Source organism: Geotrypetes seraphini, chromosome 8 (assembly GCF_902459505.1).
Source record: "Geotrypetes seraphini chromosome 8, aGeoSer1.1, whole genome shotgun sequence".
In the NCBI taxonomy this organism is placed as follows: domain Eukaryota; kingdom Metazoa; phylum Chordata; class Amphibia; order Gymnophiona; family Dermophiidae; genus Geotrypetes; species Geotrypetes seraphini.
The window spans coordinates 181,431,370-181,452,469 of NC_047091.1; the positions used below are offsets into that span (position 1 = coordinate 181,431,370).

At 48.0% G+C, this 21,100-nt stretch overlaps 1 protein-coding gene across 1 annotated transcript in view; it reads right to left on the reverse strand.

Annotated features, from left to right (window-relative positions):
* Positions 1 to 1,189: 1,189 nt before the first annotated feature.
* The window catches only part of GAS2L1 (growth arrest specific 2 like 1), a 95,590-nt gene continuing 75,679 nt past the window's right edge, over positions 1,190 to 21,100 (reverse strand). The window contains exon 6 of the mRNA XM_033957142.1: positions 1,190 to 3,980. Within this exon, the coding sequence (XP_033813033.1) occupies positions 2,222 to 3,980 (1,759 nt within the window). The 3' untranslated portion in view covers positions 1,190 to 2,221. The remainder of the gene's footprint in view (positions 3,981 to 21,100) is intronic.

A 21,100-nucleotide genomic window follows, 5' to 3' on the forward strand; every position in this document is an offset into this window, starting at 1 on the left:
CTTATGTGAACCAAGTATAGGATCAAGCCATTGTGACATCACTGATGAGTTTGGCTCTTAGGCATTATGACATCACAATCTCAGCTCTGGAATGTTGCTACTCTTTGGGTTGGAAACAGGATACTGGGCTTGATGGACCTTGGGACTGTCCCAGTATGGCAATTAAGAACATAAGAACAGCCTTACTGGGTCAGACCAATGGTCCGTCTAGCCCAATATCCTGTAAGTGGGTGATCAGAAAACAGGAAGTTGGAGCCGCAGGTGAATATCCCCCTACTAATGGTTAAATGGTGGCAGCCCTTAACTGCTGACATTAGGAACGAAGAGGAAAGGGAATGGGTGCTAGGTATTAATAACTTTATTCTTTTATACCACCATAACCAAAAGTTCTAGGCAGTTTACACTAAAAAGAGCTGGACAATCAGCGAAATACATATAAAAAGGGTACTAGGCTTCTGAGGGGTGAGAGAGAGAAGATACTGAGCAGGTGAGGATGGGAGTGGTGGGGTGGGAGAGAGAGGATGCTGGACAGGTGAGGATAAGGAGAGAGAGGATGCTGGACAGGTGAGAATAAGGAGGGACAGGAAAGAGAGGATGCTGGACAGGTGAGGATAAGGAGGGACAGGAGAGAGAGGATGCTGGACAGGTGAGGGAGGATGCTGGGCATGTGATGAGGTAAAGGAGAATGTTTTGCTTGAGGTGGGTTGAGAGAGAGATTATGTTGGGCAAGTTGGAGGGGGGGGGGCGGCTAGAGAGAGGGGATGCTGGGCACAGCAAAAAGGGAGCAAAGAGATTACAGTGATACTACGTGTGATGGCCAGAGGGTGAATAGGAGGATGCAATGCATTGTAGATGGGATGGAGGGGAGGGGGGGGGGATAGAGAAAAAGGGGATGCTGAGCAGAGGGAGAAGTTAGAAAGAGGGATGATGTAGCAAAGCCTCTGCGAGGAGGTTTGTGTGTAATGAGAGCGCGTGCTTAATATTCTCGCAACAGATCTGAGCACATGGGTTCAAGCTGGGATCACTTCTTCAGTGATGAATCCAACGCGAGGGACCCAAGCCATCAGTGGATTCCACTAAATGAGAATGAGTACCATTCCTCTCCCTGCCCTGGAAGTAAAACCAGCTGCGCAATTTGCAAGAACAGGGACTGTTGTCTTCTCAGTAATAAAAAGTCACTGCAGGAGTTCATCATCTTGTCTTTAATTTACAGGGTTCAGATCAGCAGCTTCTACAGTTCCCATGTGTGAATGCTTTAATATATATAAATATGCACACAAAATATATTCTCCATAAATAAATCCATCATTAAGCCGCACACAGTCAGTGGTCTCTAAACTCTATTCACTGACAAAGCCACATGTTAGAAGCAGGATCCCCTGAAGAGACTGCAATTTGAAGAGAAACAAATCCTAAAATAATTATGATTTCAAATCTATCAGGTTTTCTCTCTAATCTCAGCCAAGAAAAATGTAGATTATGAAAACAGAAAACGGAGCAGACAGGCCGCCTTCATCTCCCCCCACCAATCCCCGGCTCCCTCTTTTTACAAACATACAGTCCCCGGACGCTCCATTTTCTCTCTGAATGTCAGCAAACCGTCCAAAATGTAAACCCAAGGAGTTGTTTCATTGAACTCTTAATCCAAGATCCTTAGAAGGCTTTCCCCTTTGAAGTACCTTCAAGATCTACAATAGTTGAGAACCCCCGAATCATGCTAAGATGGGGCCACATTCCTATCTCAGTGTGCAAGTGTACGCCACCAAAGTGACTTAATGGGATGGTCTTTCCACCTCTGCCCTCGTCTTCCCAGGAGGGTGGCTTATCCATCTCCTTTGTTCTGTGCATAGAAAGCAGGGAAAGAGGCAAATGACAATGTCAAGGAGAAACATTATGGTTAAGGGTTTCCTTTAGGTATGTTTACGTTCTCCTATAGAATGCATGTGTGATGCCCACTATTAAGCACGGATAATTTGTGCCTATTACACACGTGCATATTTATTGGTGTAAATTCAACATACGCTACTGGGCTCCTGAATGCTCCAGATTAGCAGCATACTACTCTTGAAGACAAGTCTCACTGTCTTTTTAATCTCATCTTAGATTGGAGGTAAAAAAAAAAAAAAGAGTAAAGTGTCATAGAATTATCCATGAGCAATGATGTAGGACCAACTCAAAAGGAAAGAGGAAAAAAGAGTGGCCGGCATATTTGACCTCATATCTATGAGCCCTGGTCTTGACCCCCTGGGTCCAGTTGACCTTGAGTGACAGTAGGGTCTGTGAAGGTAGAAAACATGGAATGCAAAGCCCTCCAAGACTTGTGTTCAGAGGTACGCTTGGTGGGTCCAAGCTTTGATGGAGTCCCTCCCTGAGGAGACTTAGCTGTCGTCTTGAAACTCAGGGGAGTGGGGATCTTAGAGGGCTTCTTATCCGGCTGGTTGTCCATTCGAGACCTGGTCTTGGGTCGTAGTTTCAGTTTGTATATTGAGGGCACCCTGTCTGGTCTTTTGAGATTCTTCTTCTGCCTCAGCATAACTTCTTGCGTCTGTGAGCCAGGAGAGCCATCCATTGACTTGTTTGGGGATCCATCGGGGCACAACTCATTACAGAAGTCCACCCCAAAAATGTTTGCCTCTGTCACCTGCTCAGCCTCCTGTGGAACAGAATTTACCATGTCAATTTCAGCATCCACAAGTTCTCCAACATCCCAAGACTCATCAGAATTCAACTTGGAGAGATCTAAGGCCTCTGAAACCTCCTGGAGGTCATTCAAAGCTGTATGATAGTTGCTTTCATCAGAAGAACTGGAGAGGGAAGGCTCCCTGTAAGTCGTTACTGACTGTGGGTTTACATGTGAGTGCCAGAGCTCTGTAACAGATGGCTGTTGTTCTACAGAGCCATTGAGTAGTTCACTTGCTGTTTGCTCAGATTCAGGAATCCAAGAGTATTGGAGAGTTGTTGCAGGAGTCCGCCTACAGTCTTCTCTTTGTTTCTCACCGAAATCCATCTGAAAGCCATACTTGCTGTAAAAGTTGAGAGAAGACGAAGAGGAACTCGAAGAGCAATAGGCAGAGTCCGCTGCCACTTGCTCTGGTGTGGTCTGCTGGAACTTCGGAGGGTCAGAGGTATGTTCCAAGGACTCCTCCTCACTGCAGTCCACATCAATGATCTGGGAATTGGCCAAAAACTCCTCTTCCAAACTCTTGTACAGCTGTTGCTCCCGAGCTGGGTCCAGATTTAAAGGCATTCGGAAAGTTCTAGCTAGTTCCTCTAGCTCTTGGTTATAATTCTCTGACTCCAAGTGATCAATGCATTCTTTGTGTCGTTGGGAACTGATGGTAGACACCCTACGCTGTGGTGAGTTCTGAGTTTGAAGGGTGCAAAGCTGCTTCTGCCGCCCCTGGGACTGTACTGTGGTCTTAATTGCACTTTCTGATAAATTGTTAGGCTGATGGAAGGATTTCCCCTTGCTAGCAGACATGGGGCTCTTGGACCCTAATGGAGGAAGGCGTGAGGGAACTGGGCTTTTGGTCCTCGGAGGGCTATTTTTGCCTAAGTCCTTGCCGTTTTGTTTTAGTTGCCCTGCTCTGGTCCAAGAATGCTGGCCACCCTGCCCTCGGCTAATGAGAAGAACCGTTTCGCTGCCCCCAGCTCGACCCTGGCTCCGTGCTCTCACTGACTTGTTTGTCCCATTAGACAGCCGGGGTCGACCGCGCTCTTCCGCTGCTTCAGACCCTTGTCTCCTCATCTCAGCTGGTGACTGGCGGGCACGGAAACTGCGATCCTGGGACTGAGTGCGGCTCACTGGTTTTCTTTTGGGGGTAGCGGGAGTCGACAGTACAGTCCTTTCTACAGCATGTTTCCCTTCTTTCCTGCTCACAATTAGGGTGTCCTCATTGTATCTCCTGCCTGGAGGACCACTTTGTACAGAAGAGGCTGACGAGTCGCTGTCTCCAGAGTAACGTCTAAGTCTTGGAGGCCTACAAAAGAACGGAAGACAGAAAAAAAAATGAAATTGGCATCATCCAAAGTTAGCGTGAAAAACAAACAAACAATGAGAAAGTTGTGGGGAAAACAAGAAAGAAATGGGGGATATGGAAGCAACAGAATGTGAAATTTTGGGAAAATTTATTAACCAGGAGCAGTGGTGTACCTAGCATATGTGACACCCGGGGCTTATCATTTTTTGACACCCCCCTCATCTATATGAAAAACATGAATTTTAGAAATAATCCACACATCGCACAACAAGAGCGTACCTAGGAAAAGGCAGCATCTTACACACTGCAGTGAGCAGTAGAACATCAATACACCCATTGTAAAACTAAACAAGCCCGACTAGTATAGATCGATCCTGCACAGTCAATGCTAACAAAGAACCGTGTCTTTCGTACACATAGAACACAGAAAACGCCTTCGCCTAGTATGGAGTATGTGATCACAAGCTAACCCCTCCCCCTTTACAAAACTGTAGTGCAGTTTTTAGCCATGGCGGTAACAGCTCAGATGCTCATAGAATTCTGAGCGTCGGAGCTGTTACCGTGCTGGTGCTAAAAAATATTCTAAAATTTTGTAAAAGGGGGGATAAAATAGAAATACGTAGACAAAAGTTAAACTGAACCACCAAGAAGCTGGACTCTGTATACAATGCAACACCACAGAAACAGTGACGCATGTCCCCTATTATTGTGCAAAATATAAAGATAGCAGATGTAAATTTGAAAAAAACAGAGAAATAGAAACATGATGCCAGATAAAAGCCAAATGGCCCATCTAGTCTGCCCATCCGCAGTAACAATTATCTCTTCCTCTCTCTAAAGATTATCACTTTACAAATTAACAAATCACCCCCCCCCCCCCCCCCCCCATTTAATGAAGCTATGTTAGGGGTTTTTTTAATTGCAGGCAGCAGTGGTAAAAGCTCTGATACTCAAAAAATTCCTATGAGCGTCGGAGCTAATATCATCACAGCTGGTAATAAAAAAAAGCCTAAAGCGGCTTCATAAAAGGGGGCTAAATGAGGGGGAGGGGAAATAAAACAAAAATTGAAAATAAGCTAATACCATTTTATTGGACTAATACATTTTCCAATCAGCTTTCAGGGGCCAGAACCTCTTTTCTCAGGTCAGTAAAATATACTACTGTTACAGTATCCTGACCTAACCTGAGGAAAGGGATTTTGGTCTCTGAATTAGTCAAAAATGTATTACAATTAGTCCAATCATAGGATCAACTTATTTCCATTTTCTATTTCTAAATTTTTATCAAAACACCTACAATACGACTTTATCCTAAAGCAAAAAATACATAGAAAATTTTTTTCTACCTTTGTCTTCTCTGGTTTCGGCTTTTCTCATCTTCTCGTCATTCTCTTCGTTCCATCCACTATCTGCTCTCTCTCTCTGCCCCTTCTATATGGCATCTTCTCTCCTTCTATGCCCCTTCCAGAAAATGTCTGCCTTCCCCTTCCATCTCTCGCTCCACTCCCATTGGTCTGGTATTCATCTTCTTCCCTTCCTTCTCCCACACCCCTATTGTCTGGCATTTCACTCTCTCCTTTCCTTTCCTTTCCTTCCATTCCCTCTCCACACCCCACCCCCATCATCTGGCATTTCACTCTCTCCTCTCCCTTCCTTTTCCTTTTCTTCCCTTGTCTTCCTTCTCAATTTATTTTCTACATCTGTCTAGCCTAAATTCTTACTATCCAGTCCTCAATTTCTCTTTTCACTGTGTCTACCTAGATAGAGCTTGCCACCTCTTTCCCTCACCCCCTCCAGTATTTCACTAACTCTATCCTCTTCCCCCCATTCAGCATGTGCTCTTTTTTATTTATCCCCTCCTTCCATCATATGCCCTCTTTCTCTATCCCTTCCGTCAAGCATCTCCTCTCTCTCCCCAATTCCATACAGCATCTGCTCCCTTTCTCCACTTCCATTCAGTGTCTGTTCCCCTCTTTCTCTGTCTCCTCCCCACTTCCATCAGCATCAGCCCCCTTTTTCTCCCTCCACCACCCTTCCATACCAGTCTCCTGCTCTCCCTCCACCCCAATGACATCCGGTATCTTTTCCCCACCTACTGCTGTATGCTTCTCAAACCAGCAGCAGTGGCTGTAAACTTAAATGCATTCATTGTGGGACCTTCTTGCACCTTCCCGTGGCTGCTGGTTCTGCTGCAGAGCAAGGAAGTGATGTTGGAGGGGGTGGACTGGCAGCCATGGGGAGGTGCAGGAAAGTCCCACAATGACTGAATTTAAAGTTTACTGCTGCAACAGCAGCAGAGTAAAGCAGGAGGTTCTGGACCAGCTGTGCACCCCCTTAGAGAATGCACCTGGGGTGGACCGTCCCTCCTGCCCCCCCCCCCCCTACTTGGTACACCATTGCCCATGAGATGTTCTACTTATTGAGAAATATTTAAAAAAACCCACAGCTGTAGATATCTGTAGCAAAGCAGGAAACTAAGTGTCATGAAGTATTTACACATCAAGCATATGAGAGAGAAAAAAAGCTATCGTAAACCGGTCATGAAACGGCATTGGTTGCTAACCACAGGCACTAACCAATGGCAAGGCAGCTTTAAAATTGCACAAAGGCATCACAATGTGCTCTGAACTACTTGAGATTTCAATGGAGCTGAGCTGGTCTGTTTCATTACAGGAAAGAAGCAGAAAATGGAAATAGGAAAGAAAAAACGGATTCTACTTATCGGTGGTCGACGTACATGAAGAAGGACATGGTACTACTCGAAAGGGTCCAGAGAAGAGCGACTAAGATGGTTAAGGGGCTGGAGGCGTTGTCGTACAGTGAAAGATTAGAGAAACTGGGCCTCTTCTCCCTCAAACAGAGGAGATTGAGAGGGGACATGATCAAAACATTCAAGGTACTGAAGGGGATAGACTTAGTAGATAAGGACAGGTTGTTCACCCTCTCCAAGGTAGGGAGAATGAGAGGGCACTCTCTAAAATTGAAAGGGGATAGATTCCGTACAAACGTAAGGAAGTTCTTCACCCAGAGAGTGGAAGAAAACTGGAACGCTCTGCCGGAGTCTGTCATAGGGGAAAACACCCTCGAGGGATTAGACAAGTTCCTACTGAACAAGAACATACTCAGTTAGGGTGCTGGTCTTTGACCAGAGGGCTGCCGCATGAGCAGACTGCTGGGCTCGATGGACCACTGGTCTGACCCAGCAGCGGCCGTTCTTGTGTTCTTAGCTGAAGGGGGATGGAAATGTCACTGGGGGCTCTAAGGTCTGTGGCTCAAATCTGAATGAAATTGGATGAGTGGTTCAAAGGTTATTAAGAGGGGTTAGATAGACTTGTTAGAGAGACACACAAAGGCATGTGGACACAATGATCTCAAAAGTCTGGTTTCAAAAACATATGACACACTAGTGCGGACCACTGGTCAAACCTTCGGCCAAAACCCTCCCTCCTTCCCCCTCAGTTGTCCAACATCACCTTTTCTTCTCCCTACCTGCTCCCAGGTGGCCAGAATCTCCCCATCCACTATCTACTCACCCCCTTCTTTAGCATCTCATTTCACGTTCTCTATCCCCTTCTATCTAGCATCTCCCCTCTCTTCTCTTATAAATATAAGAATTACCATACTGGGATAGACCGAAGGTCCATCAAGCACAGTATCCTGTTTCCAACAATGGCCAACCCAAGGTCTCAAGTACCTGGCAAGATCCCAAGTAGTGAACATATTTTTTATTGCTTATCCTAGGAATAAGCAGTGGATTTTCCCCAAGTCATCTCGAAAACGGTCTATGGACTTCTCTTTTAGGAAATAATCCAAACCTTTTTTTAAACCCCGCTAAGCTAACTGATTTCACCACATTCTCCGGCAACAAATTCCAGAGTTTAATTACACTTTTTGTGAAAAAATATTTTCTCTGGTTTGTTTTAAATCTGCTACTTAGTACCTTCATCACATTTTCCCCTAGTCCTAGTATTTTTGGAAAGCGTGAAAAAGGGTTTCGCATCTACCCTTTCCACTCTGCTCAGTATTTTATAGATCTCTATCATGTCACCCCTGAGCCATCTCTTCTCCAAGTTGAAGAGCCCTAGCCACTTTAGCCTCTCCTCATAGGGAAGTCGAGCTGTCACTTTTGTCGCCCTTCTCTGTACCTTTTCTAATTCCACTATATCTTTTTTGAGATACGGCGACCAGAACTGCACACAGTATTCGAGGTACGGCCGTACCATGGAGCGATACAAGAGCATTATAACATTTTCATCTTTGCTCTCCATTCCTTTCCTGATAAAGATGAAAATGTTATAACGCCACACCTCGAACATTGTGTGCAGTTCTGGTCCCTATGAGGAGAGGCTAAAGCGGCTGGGGCTCTTCAGCTTGGAGAAGAGACGGCTCAGACCTGCACCCTTTCCCTGGCTGAAGTAGCAAAGTGACTTGGTGCCAGTATAGGGCCATGGCTCAAGTGCTGCTGTGTCAAGGAAAGGTGAGGGCGAGGAGGACTGGGCTTAAAGGCTCCAAGCCAGCACTAAACCCTCTTGCAACTTCAGCCCAAGGCAGAATGGAAGGGGAGGGGGGAGAAATGAGATGATATTTACTGCTATGTAACACTCCCCAACACAGCCACCCTAAGCAGATGCCTTGTCTGCTTAGTGAAAGTGTCAGCCCTGCCAGTTTCCCTGAAGGCATCTAGGCTAAAACCAATGACATCAGTTTGAAGTTGCTACCAGGCAATCCCACATATTGCCAGTAGAGGGCACACTACAACAAGGCTGAAGTCCTCCAGTTTGCCTTTCGTTTTTAAGAGGTATTTTTAGCACAAGTTTCCACAAATCATTCCTGCTCTTCTCGGCGAATGGAAACAATCTCTCCCTATGATTGCTGATGTCTTTAAATGCTGCTAAATTTCTAGTTCTGTACTTTGCTTCCAGTCCTGTTTGCAAACTTCCAGCGTCTGCCCTGAAAGAATGACTATCCCAGAGAAAAGATATAGGAATGAGAGAGGAAAGGATAGGGAAGGGAATATAAGCATGATGATGAGAAGAAAAAAGAATCTGGTTTTGTTCTCTATTGAGACAAGAGTGGTGAGATTAAATAAAAACAGAAACGACCGGACTTGATATAGTAGGGTTATCCGACGTCTGGATTTACCCGGACACATCTGTCCGGGTTTTGAAAAATTCCAGCTTGGGGCTGCGTCAGGAGGTCATCTGTGCATGCGCCGATGCACTGTGGTGACGTCAATGTGTCACACAATCGCTTGCGCAGATGCCTTCATGACGCAGCTCCGAACACGAGAACAGGTTGAGGGGGTAGGGCAGGGCGGGCCTAGAGGTGGGGCCACGGGTCTGGATTTTTCAATAGTAAAATCTGGTAACCCAATGATATTGGAATAAAAGGTCTATCGATAGCTCTCAGCCTGATGTAGGTCATATGGCTTGCACAGAGTAATTTCCGCAAATGGGTTTGTTTTGCATCTGCTATAGTCTAGCCCGATTCAGGGAAAAAAAAATTTCAATTTGATTCGATTTTCCTGCCCAATTGGGTGTTTTTTTCAGACATCCTGGTGGGTTTATTTTATAGCCTACTAGCTGATGCCCCGGCGTTGCACGGGTATTTAATTATAGCAAAAACACTGTAAATGGATTCAAATAAAGATACTTTATAGTGGTGAATGAAATTATTTTTTTACAGCTTTATAAAAAGTACAATATTCAAATTATAATGTGAAATATTTGACAAAATGAATACAATACAACTAACACAAAACTTGATTATAAACAACATTTTTAGTTTCACCTCCAGGAGCAAGAACATATAAATTCTTGGGTGAAGAGACCCCCAGAACATATCACCCCAGTTAGTGAGGGATCTGCATACCAAGTTTCGTTCAAATCGGTCAAGCCGTTTTAGATTTACTGTGAGAATGGCAGCTGTTTACATTTTTTCCCATTGACATGAATGGGTGAAATCTGATGTTCTGTTTGTAGCTCCGCCCACGTGTGCAGGTGGGCCGCGAGACCCCCAGGACATATCACCCCAGGTAGTTGGAATTACTGTGAGAATGGCAGCTTTTTACATTTTTTCCATTGACATGAATGGGTGAAATCTAATTTTCTGTTTGTAGCTCCGCCCACGTGTGCAGGTGGGCCGCGAGACCCCCAGAACATATCACCCCAGGTAGTGAGGGATCTGCATACCAAGTTTAGTTCAAATCGGTCAAGCCGTTTTTGAATTACTGTGAGAATGGCAGCGTTTTACTTTTTTTCCATTGACATGAATGGGTGAAATCTGATGTTCTGTTTGTAGCTCCGCCCACGTGTGCAGGTGGGCCGCGAGACCCCCAGAACATATCACCCCAGGTAGTTGGAATTACTGTGAGAATGGCAGCTTTTTACATTTTTTCCATTGACATGAATGGGTGAAATCTGATTTTCTGTTTGTAGCTCCGCCCACATGTGCAGGTGGGCCGCGAGACCCCCAGAACATATCACCCCAGGTAGTGAGGGATCTGCATATCAAGTTTCGTTCAAATCGGTCCCACAGCTTTTTACATTTTTACCTTTGACTTGAATGGGTGAAATCAGATTTTGTTTGTAGCTCCGCCCACGTGTGCAGGTGGGCCGCGAGACCCCCAGAACATATCACCCCAGGTAGTGAGGGATCTGCATACCAAGTTTCGTTCAAATCGGTCCCACAGCTTTTTACATTTTTTCCATTGACGTGAATGGGTGAAATCTGATTTTCTGTTTGTAGCTCCGCCCACATGTGCAGGGGGGCCGCGAGACCCCCAGAACATATCACCCCAGGTAGTGAGGGATCTGCATACCAAGTTTCGTTCAAATCGGTCCCACAGCTTTTTACATTTTTACCATTGACTTGAATGGGTGAAATCTGATTTTCTGTTTGTAGCTCCGCCCATGTGTGCAGGTGGGCCGCGAGACCCCCAGAACATATCACCCCAGGTAGTGAGGGACCTGCATACCAAGTTTCATTCAAATCGGGCAAGCCGTTTTTGCGTTGGCAGCTTTTTACATTTTTCCATTGACATGAATGGGTGAAATCTGATTTTCTGTTTGTAGCTCCGCCCACGTGTGCAGGTGGGCCGCGAGACCCCCAGAACATATCATCCCAGGTAGTGAGGGATCTGCATACCAAGTTTCGTTCAAATCGGTCAAGCCGTTTTTGCGTGATCGCGGCACATACACACACACATACACACATACATACCTCCGATTTTATATATATAGATTCACCCCCTTTGCCTCCTCCTAACCACACTGGCGCTGTGGTGTAAACAAAAATGATTTTTTCCTCTGTCTGTTAAATCCTAGCTCACGTTCACGGTCTAACACCAGCTCTTGCAGGATACACGTTTCAAATCTGACATATTGTAATCACAAAACAGAAAATAAACTTAGTTTTTCTACCTTTTGTTGTCTGGTCATTATTCAAATCTTGTTAGTCCCAGGCTCTGGTTGTCTTTTGATAACTTGCTTGCCAGGGTCTCCTTCTTTCTTCTTTCTCCGTGTCCTCCCCTTCCATTTCCCTTCCCTCCCCCGGAGGTCTGGCATCTTTCCTTTTTTTCATCTCCATCCATAGATCCACCTTTTCTCAACTACCCTTTCATCCAGTATCTCTCCCTCCTTCCCTACCACTTCAGGGTCTATGAGTTCTCCCTTTCTCTTCCCAACTACCCTCCTATCCAGTATCTCTATCCCCCCCTCCACACCATCCCTTGTATCGAACTTCTCTCCCTTTCTGTTCGTTCCCTCCCTAAATCCCATTGTCCACCATCTCTCTCCCTCTCCTCTGTTTATAGACCCATTATTTCTATCTCCCCCCCCCCCAGTCCGGCATATGCATGTCTCTTTGAACCCCCCTTCCCTCTCTCCCTCCATGTACTTCTACACCAGGGCCCCCTCCCCTGAAGGCCTGTCCCCCCCTGAAGGGCTGTTCCCCCTGAAGACTTGGGCTGTCCCCCCCCCAAAGTCCTGTCCCCCCTGAAGAGCTCTTCCCCCCCTAAAGGCCTGCACCACCCTCCAAAGGCTTGCATGTTCCCCCAGTTTCTCCCCTGGCCTCCCGCACTAGTGGAGCAGCCTGCAGAGAGGATCGCCGGTGCTTTAGCAATCCTTGCAGGCTGCCATCGGTCTCTGCAGCTGTCCTTCCCTGTGCCACGGCTCCGCCCCTCCTCTGACATCAGGGGCAGGATCGCGGCAGAGAGAAGGACAGCTGCGGAAGTTGATGGCAGCCCACAAGGATCGCTAAAGCACCGACGATCCTCTCTGCAGGTTGCCAATAATTTAGAGCGGGAGGCCAGGGGGAAGACGCTGCAGCACTTCCCGACAGACCCTCCCACCCTTGCCCCCTACAGCAGGGGGTGGAGAGGGTCAGTCACTGAATTGGGAGGCCGATTTTTTTGTACAGTGAATCGATTTGAATCGGAAATCGGGCAGCACTATTATGCAGTAAGAGGAATGAGCTCGACTTGTTGGGTATGACTTCATTCCTAAAGTCTGCTGCTAGAGCCCTTTCGAGGTTTACAGAGTATAGGCAATGTATCAAGGTGGATGTGGAAGTAGAGAATGAGGCGGTGACAAACAGTGGCCTAGTGAGGGTGAGAGGCGCCCCTCCCCCGCCCTTGTCTCCATCCCCCCGGCTCCCCCCTGGCACGCGCGTGCGCCCCCTTCCCTTCCCTCATATCTCTAGCTGTTCACTGCCACGGGTAACAACTTCAACATGCTCCTTGATACCCAGTGGCTCTCCCTCTGATGTCACTTCCTATATGTGCACCCAGAAGTGACACGAGGAACATGTTGAAGTTGTTGCTCGCAATGGTGAACAACTAGAGGTACAAGGGAAGGGAAGGAGAGGGGTGCGCCCGTGGTGAGGGGAGGAGTGGGACGAGGAAGAGGGGGCGGAGAGGAGGAGGAGTGCCAGCGACTACACCAATATGGCGCCCAGGGCGATCCGCCCCTATTACTACACCACCAGTGACAAAATTCATCACCGTTCTCGTCCCCACGGATAACCGTGGGAAACCATGTCATTCTTTAAGGAGAGAGGGAAGAATCAGAGTATGAATGGGCCTAGCCACCGACCCTCAAGACTTACATTGAAGAATGCTGCTGGAGAAGGACTGAGGTTGGGAGAGACACTATAGAGGGACATGGGATGGTTTCCTGCGGTTATCCGCAGGGACAAATTCTGTCTCCATTCTATTTGGGGTTCCAGAATCTTGCTTACTCTTTCAGGTTCTGGAATGTTGCTACTATTTGGGGTTCCGGAATCTTGCTTACTCTTTCAGGTTCTGGAATGTTGTTACTTTTTGGGGTCCGGAATCTTACTACTCTTTAAGGAGAGAGGGAAGAATCAGAGTATGAATGGGCCTAACCATTGACCCTCAAGCCTTGCATTGAAGAATACTGGTGTAGAAGGACTGAGGTTGAGAGAGACACTAGAGAATGACACCTGGGTTGGCCACTATTGGAAACATAATACTGAGCTTGATGGACCTTCAGTCTCTCCCAGTATGGCAACGCTTAAGCTCTTATGTGAGCCAAACATAGGACAATCAAGCCTTTGTGACATCACTGATGAGACTGGCTCTTAGGCATTGGTGGAATGAGGCATTATGACATCACAATCTCAGCTGTGGAATGTTGCTACTCTTTGGGTTTCTGCCAGGTAACATAGTAACATAGTAAATGACGGCAGATAAAGACCTGAATGGTCCATCCAGTCTTCCCATTAGTTATTCTCATTAGAAATACATGATTAAGTTAACTTGTCTCTTTGATATTTCTGGGCCATAGACTAGACAGTTTAGTGAACAGTTTTGGATCTTCCATCTGCATGCTGTATATATCCTGAGGGACTCAATGACTGTATCGAGTGGAACACGATCATCTAGCATGTGACTCCTCCCCTTTTCAATCATGACGTTGCTCCCGCTTGGCTTATTAGCGCGATTGTCTGCAAGCAAAATTGGCATTCCCTCCACTGAGGGAATCTGGGAGGTGACCTCAGCCTGTGTACAGACGGAGGAGAACCCAGGACCAGGGAAGGAGGTCTCTGTGCAGACCGAGGGCATCCCACAGCAGTACAACACAGTCTCTACTCAGACTGAGGAGGTCGGGCAGCAGGATGATGACATCATGCAGGAACTACGGAGCCTCAGGGAGGAAGTGAAACGCCTGAGAAACATTAGGGAGGATGAGGCCTACATCGATGGAGTATTGCAGGAGCTGTCCCAAATCACCGAACAGGCCCATGACAGATCCCTCATTGAGACACCAGGAACGCCGACATTGAAACCAACTGTTGGAGTCCAGGAGATGGCTGGAGATGCTGACTCCTGGCAGCTAGTGACCTCCTCCACGGGCAAACATAGGAGACACCCCCCCCCCCCTATTTACACTCTCTTCACCTAATTCTTCTTTTTCTTACCAGGGTAGCTCCACAACGACTCCACAACTTAACCTGAAGAACAGATTCCAGGCCTTGCAGGAAGAGACTATCGATGCAACACAGGAACAGGTTCAACACACGGCTCCATCTCTGGGGACACCGGATCGACCCCCCCAAAAGAAGCGCAGGATAATAGTCATCGGGGACTCCATGCTGAGGGGCACCGAGGGACCAATCTGCAGGCCGGATATGGAATCGAGGGAGATATGCTGTCTGCCTGGAGCCAAAATACGAGATGTGACTGCCTGTCTTGATAGACTTCTTAAACCCCAAGATCACTTCCCCATGCTGCTCATCCACATCGGAACGAATGACACAGCCAGGAACGCCCCGGAAGACATACCTAGAGACTTCGGAGCTTTGGGGGAGAGGCTGAAGCAGTCAGGAGCACAGGTAGTATTCTCTTCAATTCTTCCTGTTAGGGGCAAGGGAAAGGCCAGGGACGAGCGGATCCAGAGAACGAATGAGTGGCTGCAAGGATGGTGCCGGGACATGAACTTCGGATTCCTGAACCATGGAGAGGCGCTACAGGGACTTCAGGGACCAGATGGACTTCACCTGACCAGCAGAGGTAAGAACGTCTTCGGACATAGGCTAGCCCGCCTGCTTCGTAGGGCTTTAAACTAGGTAGGTTGGGGGAGGGTACCCACTTATATACCAGAGCAGTATGTAACAATCCTGATGAGGTGAGCCAAATCTCCGCTTCTGGGTCCGAGGTAAGTACCCACATTGCAAAAGATTCACTAGGAGACACTTTGACTCAAATGGGAAATTCCCCACAGGGGTTTAGCAAATACAAAGCGTGGAGAGCCATGTATGTTAATGCGCACAGTTTAGGGAATAAATTTCTAGAACTGGAAACAGAAATAGTGAATGCCAACCTGGACGTAGTGGCAATATCCGAAACCTGGTTCACAGACTCTCATGGGTGGGATATGACTATACCAGGATATAACCTGCTTCGCCAAGACAGAGAGGGAAAGTCAGGAGGAGGGGTAGCCCTCTACATCAAAGAGAACATCAAAACAACCAGGATCACAGATGTTAAGTACACCGGGGAATCCATCTGGGTAAACCTGGCCAGAGGCAGAGAAAAATGCCTGTATCTTGGAGTGGTATACAGACCTCCAAGACAATCAGAGGAACAGGACATGGAACTAATTGAAGACATAGAGAACATCACTCTACGGGGGGGACACTGTTCTGCTAGGGGACTTCAACATGCCTGATGCAGATTGGAACACACTCTCAGCAACAACTTGTAGTAGCAGGAGGCTATTAACGTCCATGAAGGGAGTACGGCTCAATCAATTGGTACTAGAGCCCACTAGGGCCCAGGCGATCCTGGACCTGGTACTCACAAACGGGGAAAGCGTATCGGAGGTCTCAGTAGGAGAAACGCTAGCCACCAGTGACCACAACATGGTATGGTTCAACCTTAGGAAGGGCTTCCCTAGATCGCAAACAAAAACGAAGGTACTCAATTTCCGGGGCACTGACTTCGCACGCATGGGAGATTTCGTCCATCAAATGCTGCAGGACAAAGCAGTGACTGATAGTGTGGAGGATTGGTGGTCAACCCTGAAATTGACCCTACACGAGGCAACTGTCCGCTACATAAAATCAGTAAATAAACAACAAAGAAATAAGAAACCCCAATGGTTCACAGATGAGGTCTCGTACCTCGTCAAGGAGAAGAAAAAGGCATTTCTCTCCTACAAACATCCCGGGAAAGGGGAAGCTAACATTGAATATAAGACCAAGTCTGCAGCGGTCAAAACAGCGGTTAGGGAGGCCAAACTTCGAGTGGAAGAAACTTTAGCAAAGAACATCAAAAAAGGTGACAAATCCTTCTTTAAGTATATTAGTGACAGGAAAAAGAACACAGACGGGATAGTACGCCTTAGAACACCGGACGGAAATTATCTGGAAGCAGATTCTGATAAAGCCAAACTACTGAATGAATACTTCTGCTCAGTCTTCACCTGCGAGAAACCAGGGCATGGGCCACAGCTGGAAGCAACACCAAGCGCGGAAGACCCGTTTCAGAAATTTGAGTTCACACCAGCTGATGTTTACAGCGAACTGTCAAGACTCAAGGTGAACAAAGCCATGGGACCGGACAATTTGCATCCAAGAGTGCTCAGAGAGCTGGCTGATGTCCTGGCGGAGCCGTTATCCATGCTCTTCAATCTCTCCCTAAGTAAGGGGAGAGTCCCCCTGGACTGGAAAACAGCTAATGTCGTCCCTCTGCACAAAAAGGGTTGCAGGGCAGAGGCTGCAAATTACAGGCCGGTGAGTCTCACATCAATAGTGTGTAAACTCATGGAAACACTACTTAAACGTGAATTAGACACGATCTTGGATGAGGGGAACCTAAGGGATCCCAGTCAACATGGTTTTACCAAGGGTAGGTCCTGCCAATCCAATCTCATAAGCTTCTTTGACTGGGTAACAGGAAAGCTAGACTCGGGAGAGTCTCTGGACGTCGTGTACTTAGACTTCAGTAAGGCTTTTGATAGCGTCCCACATCGCAGGCTGATAAGCAAAATGAAATCGATGGGGTTAGGCGAGACACTGACTACATGGGTCAACGATTGGCTGAGTTGCAGACGTCAGAGGGTGGTGGTCAACGGCACCCTCTCTGAGACTTCGGAGGTGACCAGCGGAGTGCCGCAGGGCTCGGTCCTGGGTCCACTCCTTTTTAACATATTCATAGGGGACTTGACTCGAGGGCTTCAAGGTAAAGTAACATTATTCGCCGACGACGCCAAACTATGCAATATAGTAAGTGAAAGCAACTTGCAAGACAGTATGGCGCAGGACCTGCTTACATTGGAATGCTGGTCCTCGACCTGGCAGCTGGGCTTCAACGCTAAGAAATGTAAGGTCATGCACCTTGGTAGCGGTAATCCATGCAGAACTTACACCTTGAATGGAGAAACATTGGCTAGGACTTCAGTAGAACGAGATTTAGGAGTAATCATCAGTGCAGATATGAAGGCTGCCAAACAAGTGGAGAAGGCCTCATCCAAGGCAAGGCAGATGATGGGTTGTATCAAAAGAAGTTTCGTCAGCCGGAAACCTGAAGTCATAATGCAACTATACAGAGCCATGGTGAGACCTCATCTGGAATACTGTGTGCAATTCTGGAGGCCACATTACCATAAAGACGTGCTCAGAGTCGAGTCGGTTCAGCGGATGGCCACTAGGACGATCTCGGGGCTCAAGGGTCTCTCGTACGAAGAGAGACTGCACAAACTGCAGCTCTACACTCTTGAGGAACGTAGGGAGAGGGGGGACATGATTGAGACATTTAAGTACATCACAGGACGTGTCGAGGTGGAAGATGACATTTTCTTTCCCAAAGGACCCTCGGCCACAAGAGGACATCCGCTCAAACTCAGAGGAGGGAAATTTAATGGCGACACCAGGAAGTACTTCTTCACGGAAAGAGTGATAGATCGCTGGAACAAGCTTCCGGTGCAAGTGGTTGAGGCCACCAGCGTACCTGACTTTAAGAATAAATGGGACACCTACGTAGGATCACTACGAAGATCAAGTTAAAGAATTGGGTCATTAGCACACAGACTAAATTGGGTGGGTCAGTAGAGTGGGCAGACTTGATGGGCTGTAGCCCTTTTCTGCCGTCATCTTTCTATGTTTCTATGATTGCCCAACCCTCCGTAAGCTCCACCTTCCCCCGGCTGGCTCCATTTCACATCAGCGTTGGTTTTCATCTGAGGGTTCCTGATGAAGGGACATTGACCTCCCGAAACCGGGCTTGGTTGAACCCGTCATCTGGCGCGCAGCCATTACCAACATGACTACTTGAAGATAAGTCGGTTGTTGCCCTTTGTTATTTTTTGTTTGGGGGAGTTGGCTGGGGAGGGTTCTTTGAGTGCTTATTGCTTTCTTTCACACTGAGTGTAATTATTACCTGACTAGTCTTTAAGCCTGTTACATTAACGGGTGCTAGAAAGCAGCCCCCTTTCCCTCTCCTCCTCCAGTTCCTCCCTAACTGTCTCTCCATGGCCCCCCTTCTGTCTTCCCCCCTAAGCAAAACGATCTGCCTCCCAGCACACCCCTCCCCCTGAAGCAGCCCCCTTTCCCTCTACCCCCCCCATTCCTCCCTGACAGTGTCTCCGTGGCCCCCCTTCTGTCTCCCCTCCCAAGGAGAGCTGTCTGCCTCCCAGCACACCCCTCCCCCCCCAAAGCAGACCCCTTTCCCTCTACCCCTCCAATTCCTCCCTGACTGTCTCTCCGTTGCCCCTCATTTTGTCTCCCCCCCAAGCAAAGCTATCTACCTCCCAGCACACCCCTCCCCCAAAGCAGACCCCTTTCCTTCTGCCCCTCCAGTTCCTCTCTGACTGTCTCTCCATGGCCCCCCTTCTGTCTCCCCCCCCCCACCCAAGCAAAGCTGTCTGCCTCCAAGCACACCCCTTCCCCAAAGCAGGTCCCTTTCCCTCTCCCGCTCCAGTTCCTCCCTGGCTCTCCGTGGCCCCCCTGCTGTATTCCTCCCCTAAGCAAAACGATCTGCCTCCCAGCACACCCCTCCCCCCGAAGCAGCCCTCTTTCCCCTCCTGTGAGAATTTTTACCTGCATGGACCACCTGCAGCACCCTCCAGCCGTTCCTCTGAGCTAAAACTCCTTCACTCGTCTCCCGCCTACACTTTTTTGAAGATGCGCGCCATCCCCGCGGTTTGGCCAGCTCCCCTAGTCCCTTGCCGCCGCCGCCACCCCCTTCCCTTCCCGCGGTCGACAAACCTCTTGGCTCCAGAAGCGGCCGCAGCACTGTAAACACGCTGCTTCGCGGCCTCTACTGCCCTGATTTGCTCTGCCGCGTATCTGATGATGTCATCAGGGACACGGAACAGCAAATCAAGGCAGTAGAGGCCGCGAAGCAGCGTGTTTACAGTGCTGCGGCCGCTGCTGGAGCCAAGAGGTTTGTCGACCGCGGGAAGGGAAGGGAAGGGGGTGGCGGTGGCGGCAAGGGACTAAGGTAGCCGGCCAGACCGCGAGAAGAGAAAATCGGGTGGGAGGCTCAACGGGGATTGGGGGGAGGGGCGAAGACAAACTGAAAAGAACCCTAGGCGCATGGTAGTGCCATTTTTCCATTTCCGGCTGTGCCCTTGCTTTCTCCCTAGCTCCCAGTGCCCTACCGGTCTGTACACCGCGATCTGGAGAGCAGGGAGTCCAACGCTGGCGGCTGGAAAGCAATGCAGCTGGGAAGCAGTAAGGCTTGGGGACTCGCGCATGCGCACTCCTGCAAAGCCACGGATCTACATCTCACAGATCAGGGATTTCAGATCACGCAGGTCTGAGTGCGCATGCGCGGCTAGCGTTTTATTATATAGGATTGTGGTGTAACACGACTTATAATTGTGAGGCTACCAGTGATGGTGTGCAGGCAAAGATATTGCACCTTTGTCCTTTAGTGTGAAGCGCTGGAGTTTTTCTCCCTTCGCTAATCCTCACACTGAGGATTATTTGTTGATTTAGCGCTGTTATTTAATTCAGGTGTGTCTTTTTGGCACTCTCCGAACCCTTAGACCTTTGTTTTACTTCACACACAGAGCAGGATAGTTGCTTAGGACGGTAAATTCTGTTGCTATGTGATCAGAATCTCCCATGTCGGCAGCTCTCCCAGAAAAAGGAAAAAAAAAAAAAAAAAAAATCCGGAAAGGTATCAATTTTCCCACACCGTGACACATTACGTGGAATCTCCAGAGAAATAAATGCTAAAGACCCGGACAGCAAGGCGGCAAAGAGTCGCATGAAAATGCCGAGGGGAGAAATTCTGCAGGCACTGAAAAATATTTCTAAGTAATCACCAGCGCCAAACGCATTTTGAAGTAACCAAGGAGGTTAACATAGAAACATAGAAACATAGAAACATAGAAATAGACGGCAGATAAGGGCCCACGGCCCATCTAGTCTGCCCACCTTAATGTCCCTCCCCTACCTTTGCCCTGTGAAGAGATCCCATGTGCCGATCCCATTTGGCCTTAAAATCAGGCACGCTGCTGGCCTCAATCACCTGTAGTGGAAGACTATTCCAGCGATCAACCACTCTTTCAGTGAAAAAGAATTTCCTGGTGTCACCTCGTAGTTTCCCGCCCCTGATTTTCAACGGATGCCCTCTTGTTGTCGTGGGACCCTTGAAAAAGAAGATATCTTCCTCCGCCTCGATGCGGCCCGTAAGATACTTGAACGTCTCGATCATGTCCCCCCTCTCTCTGCGCTCCTCGAGCGAGTATAGCTGTAATTTGTCAAGCCGTTTTTCGTATGGTAGATCCTTGAGTCCCGAGACCATCCGGGTGGCCATTCTTTGCATGCAGCTATTTCTGGTTAATGATGCTGATAATACACGACAGAAGCCAGGATTGCAAGAGACTCACAGGGCAGTTCTATAACTGGGCTTCTGCAGTCACACCTGACTCGAACACAGAAATGCGGCAGAATTCTGCGTTTTCTCTGCCAAATTTCAGCGGATTGTGGTGGTCCAATGTAGCAGGTGGTGCTGGGGGGGCTGACCCTGGCCATCTCATAGTGGAAACCAAAGAGGATTAACCCCAAAGTATCCACAGAGAAGAAAATCCAGAAGAAACCAAAAGAAACTCTGTGGAATAATGATGTTCCTTAAATGGACTTTATTT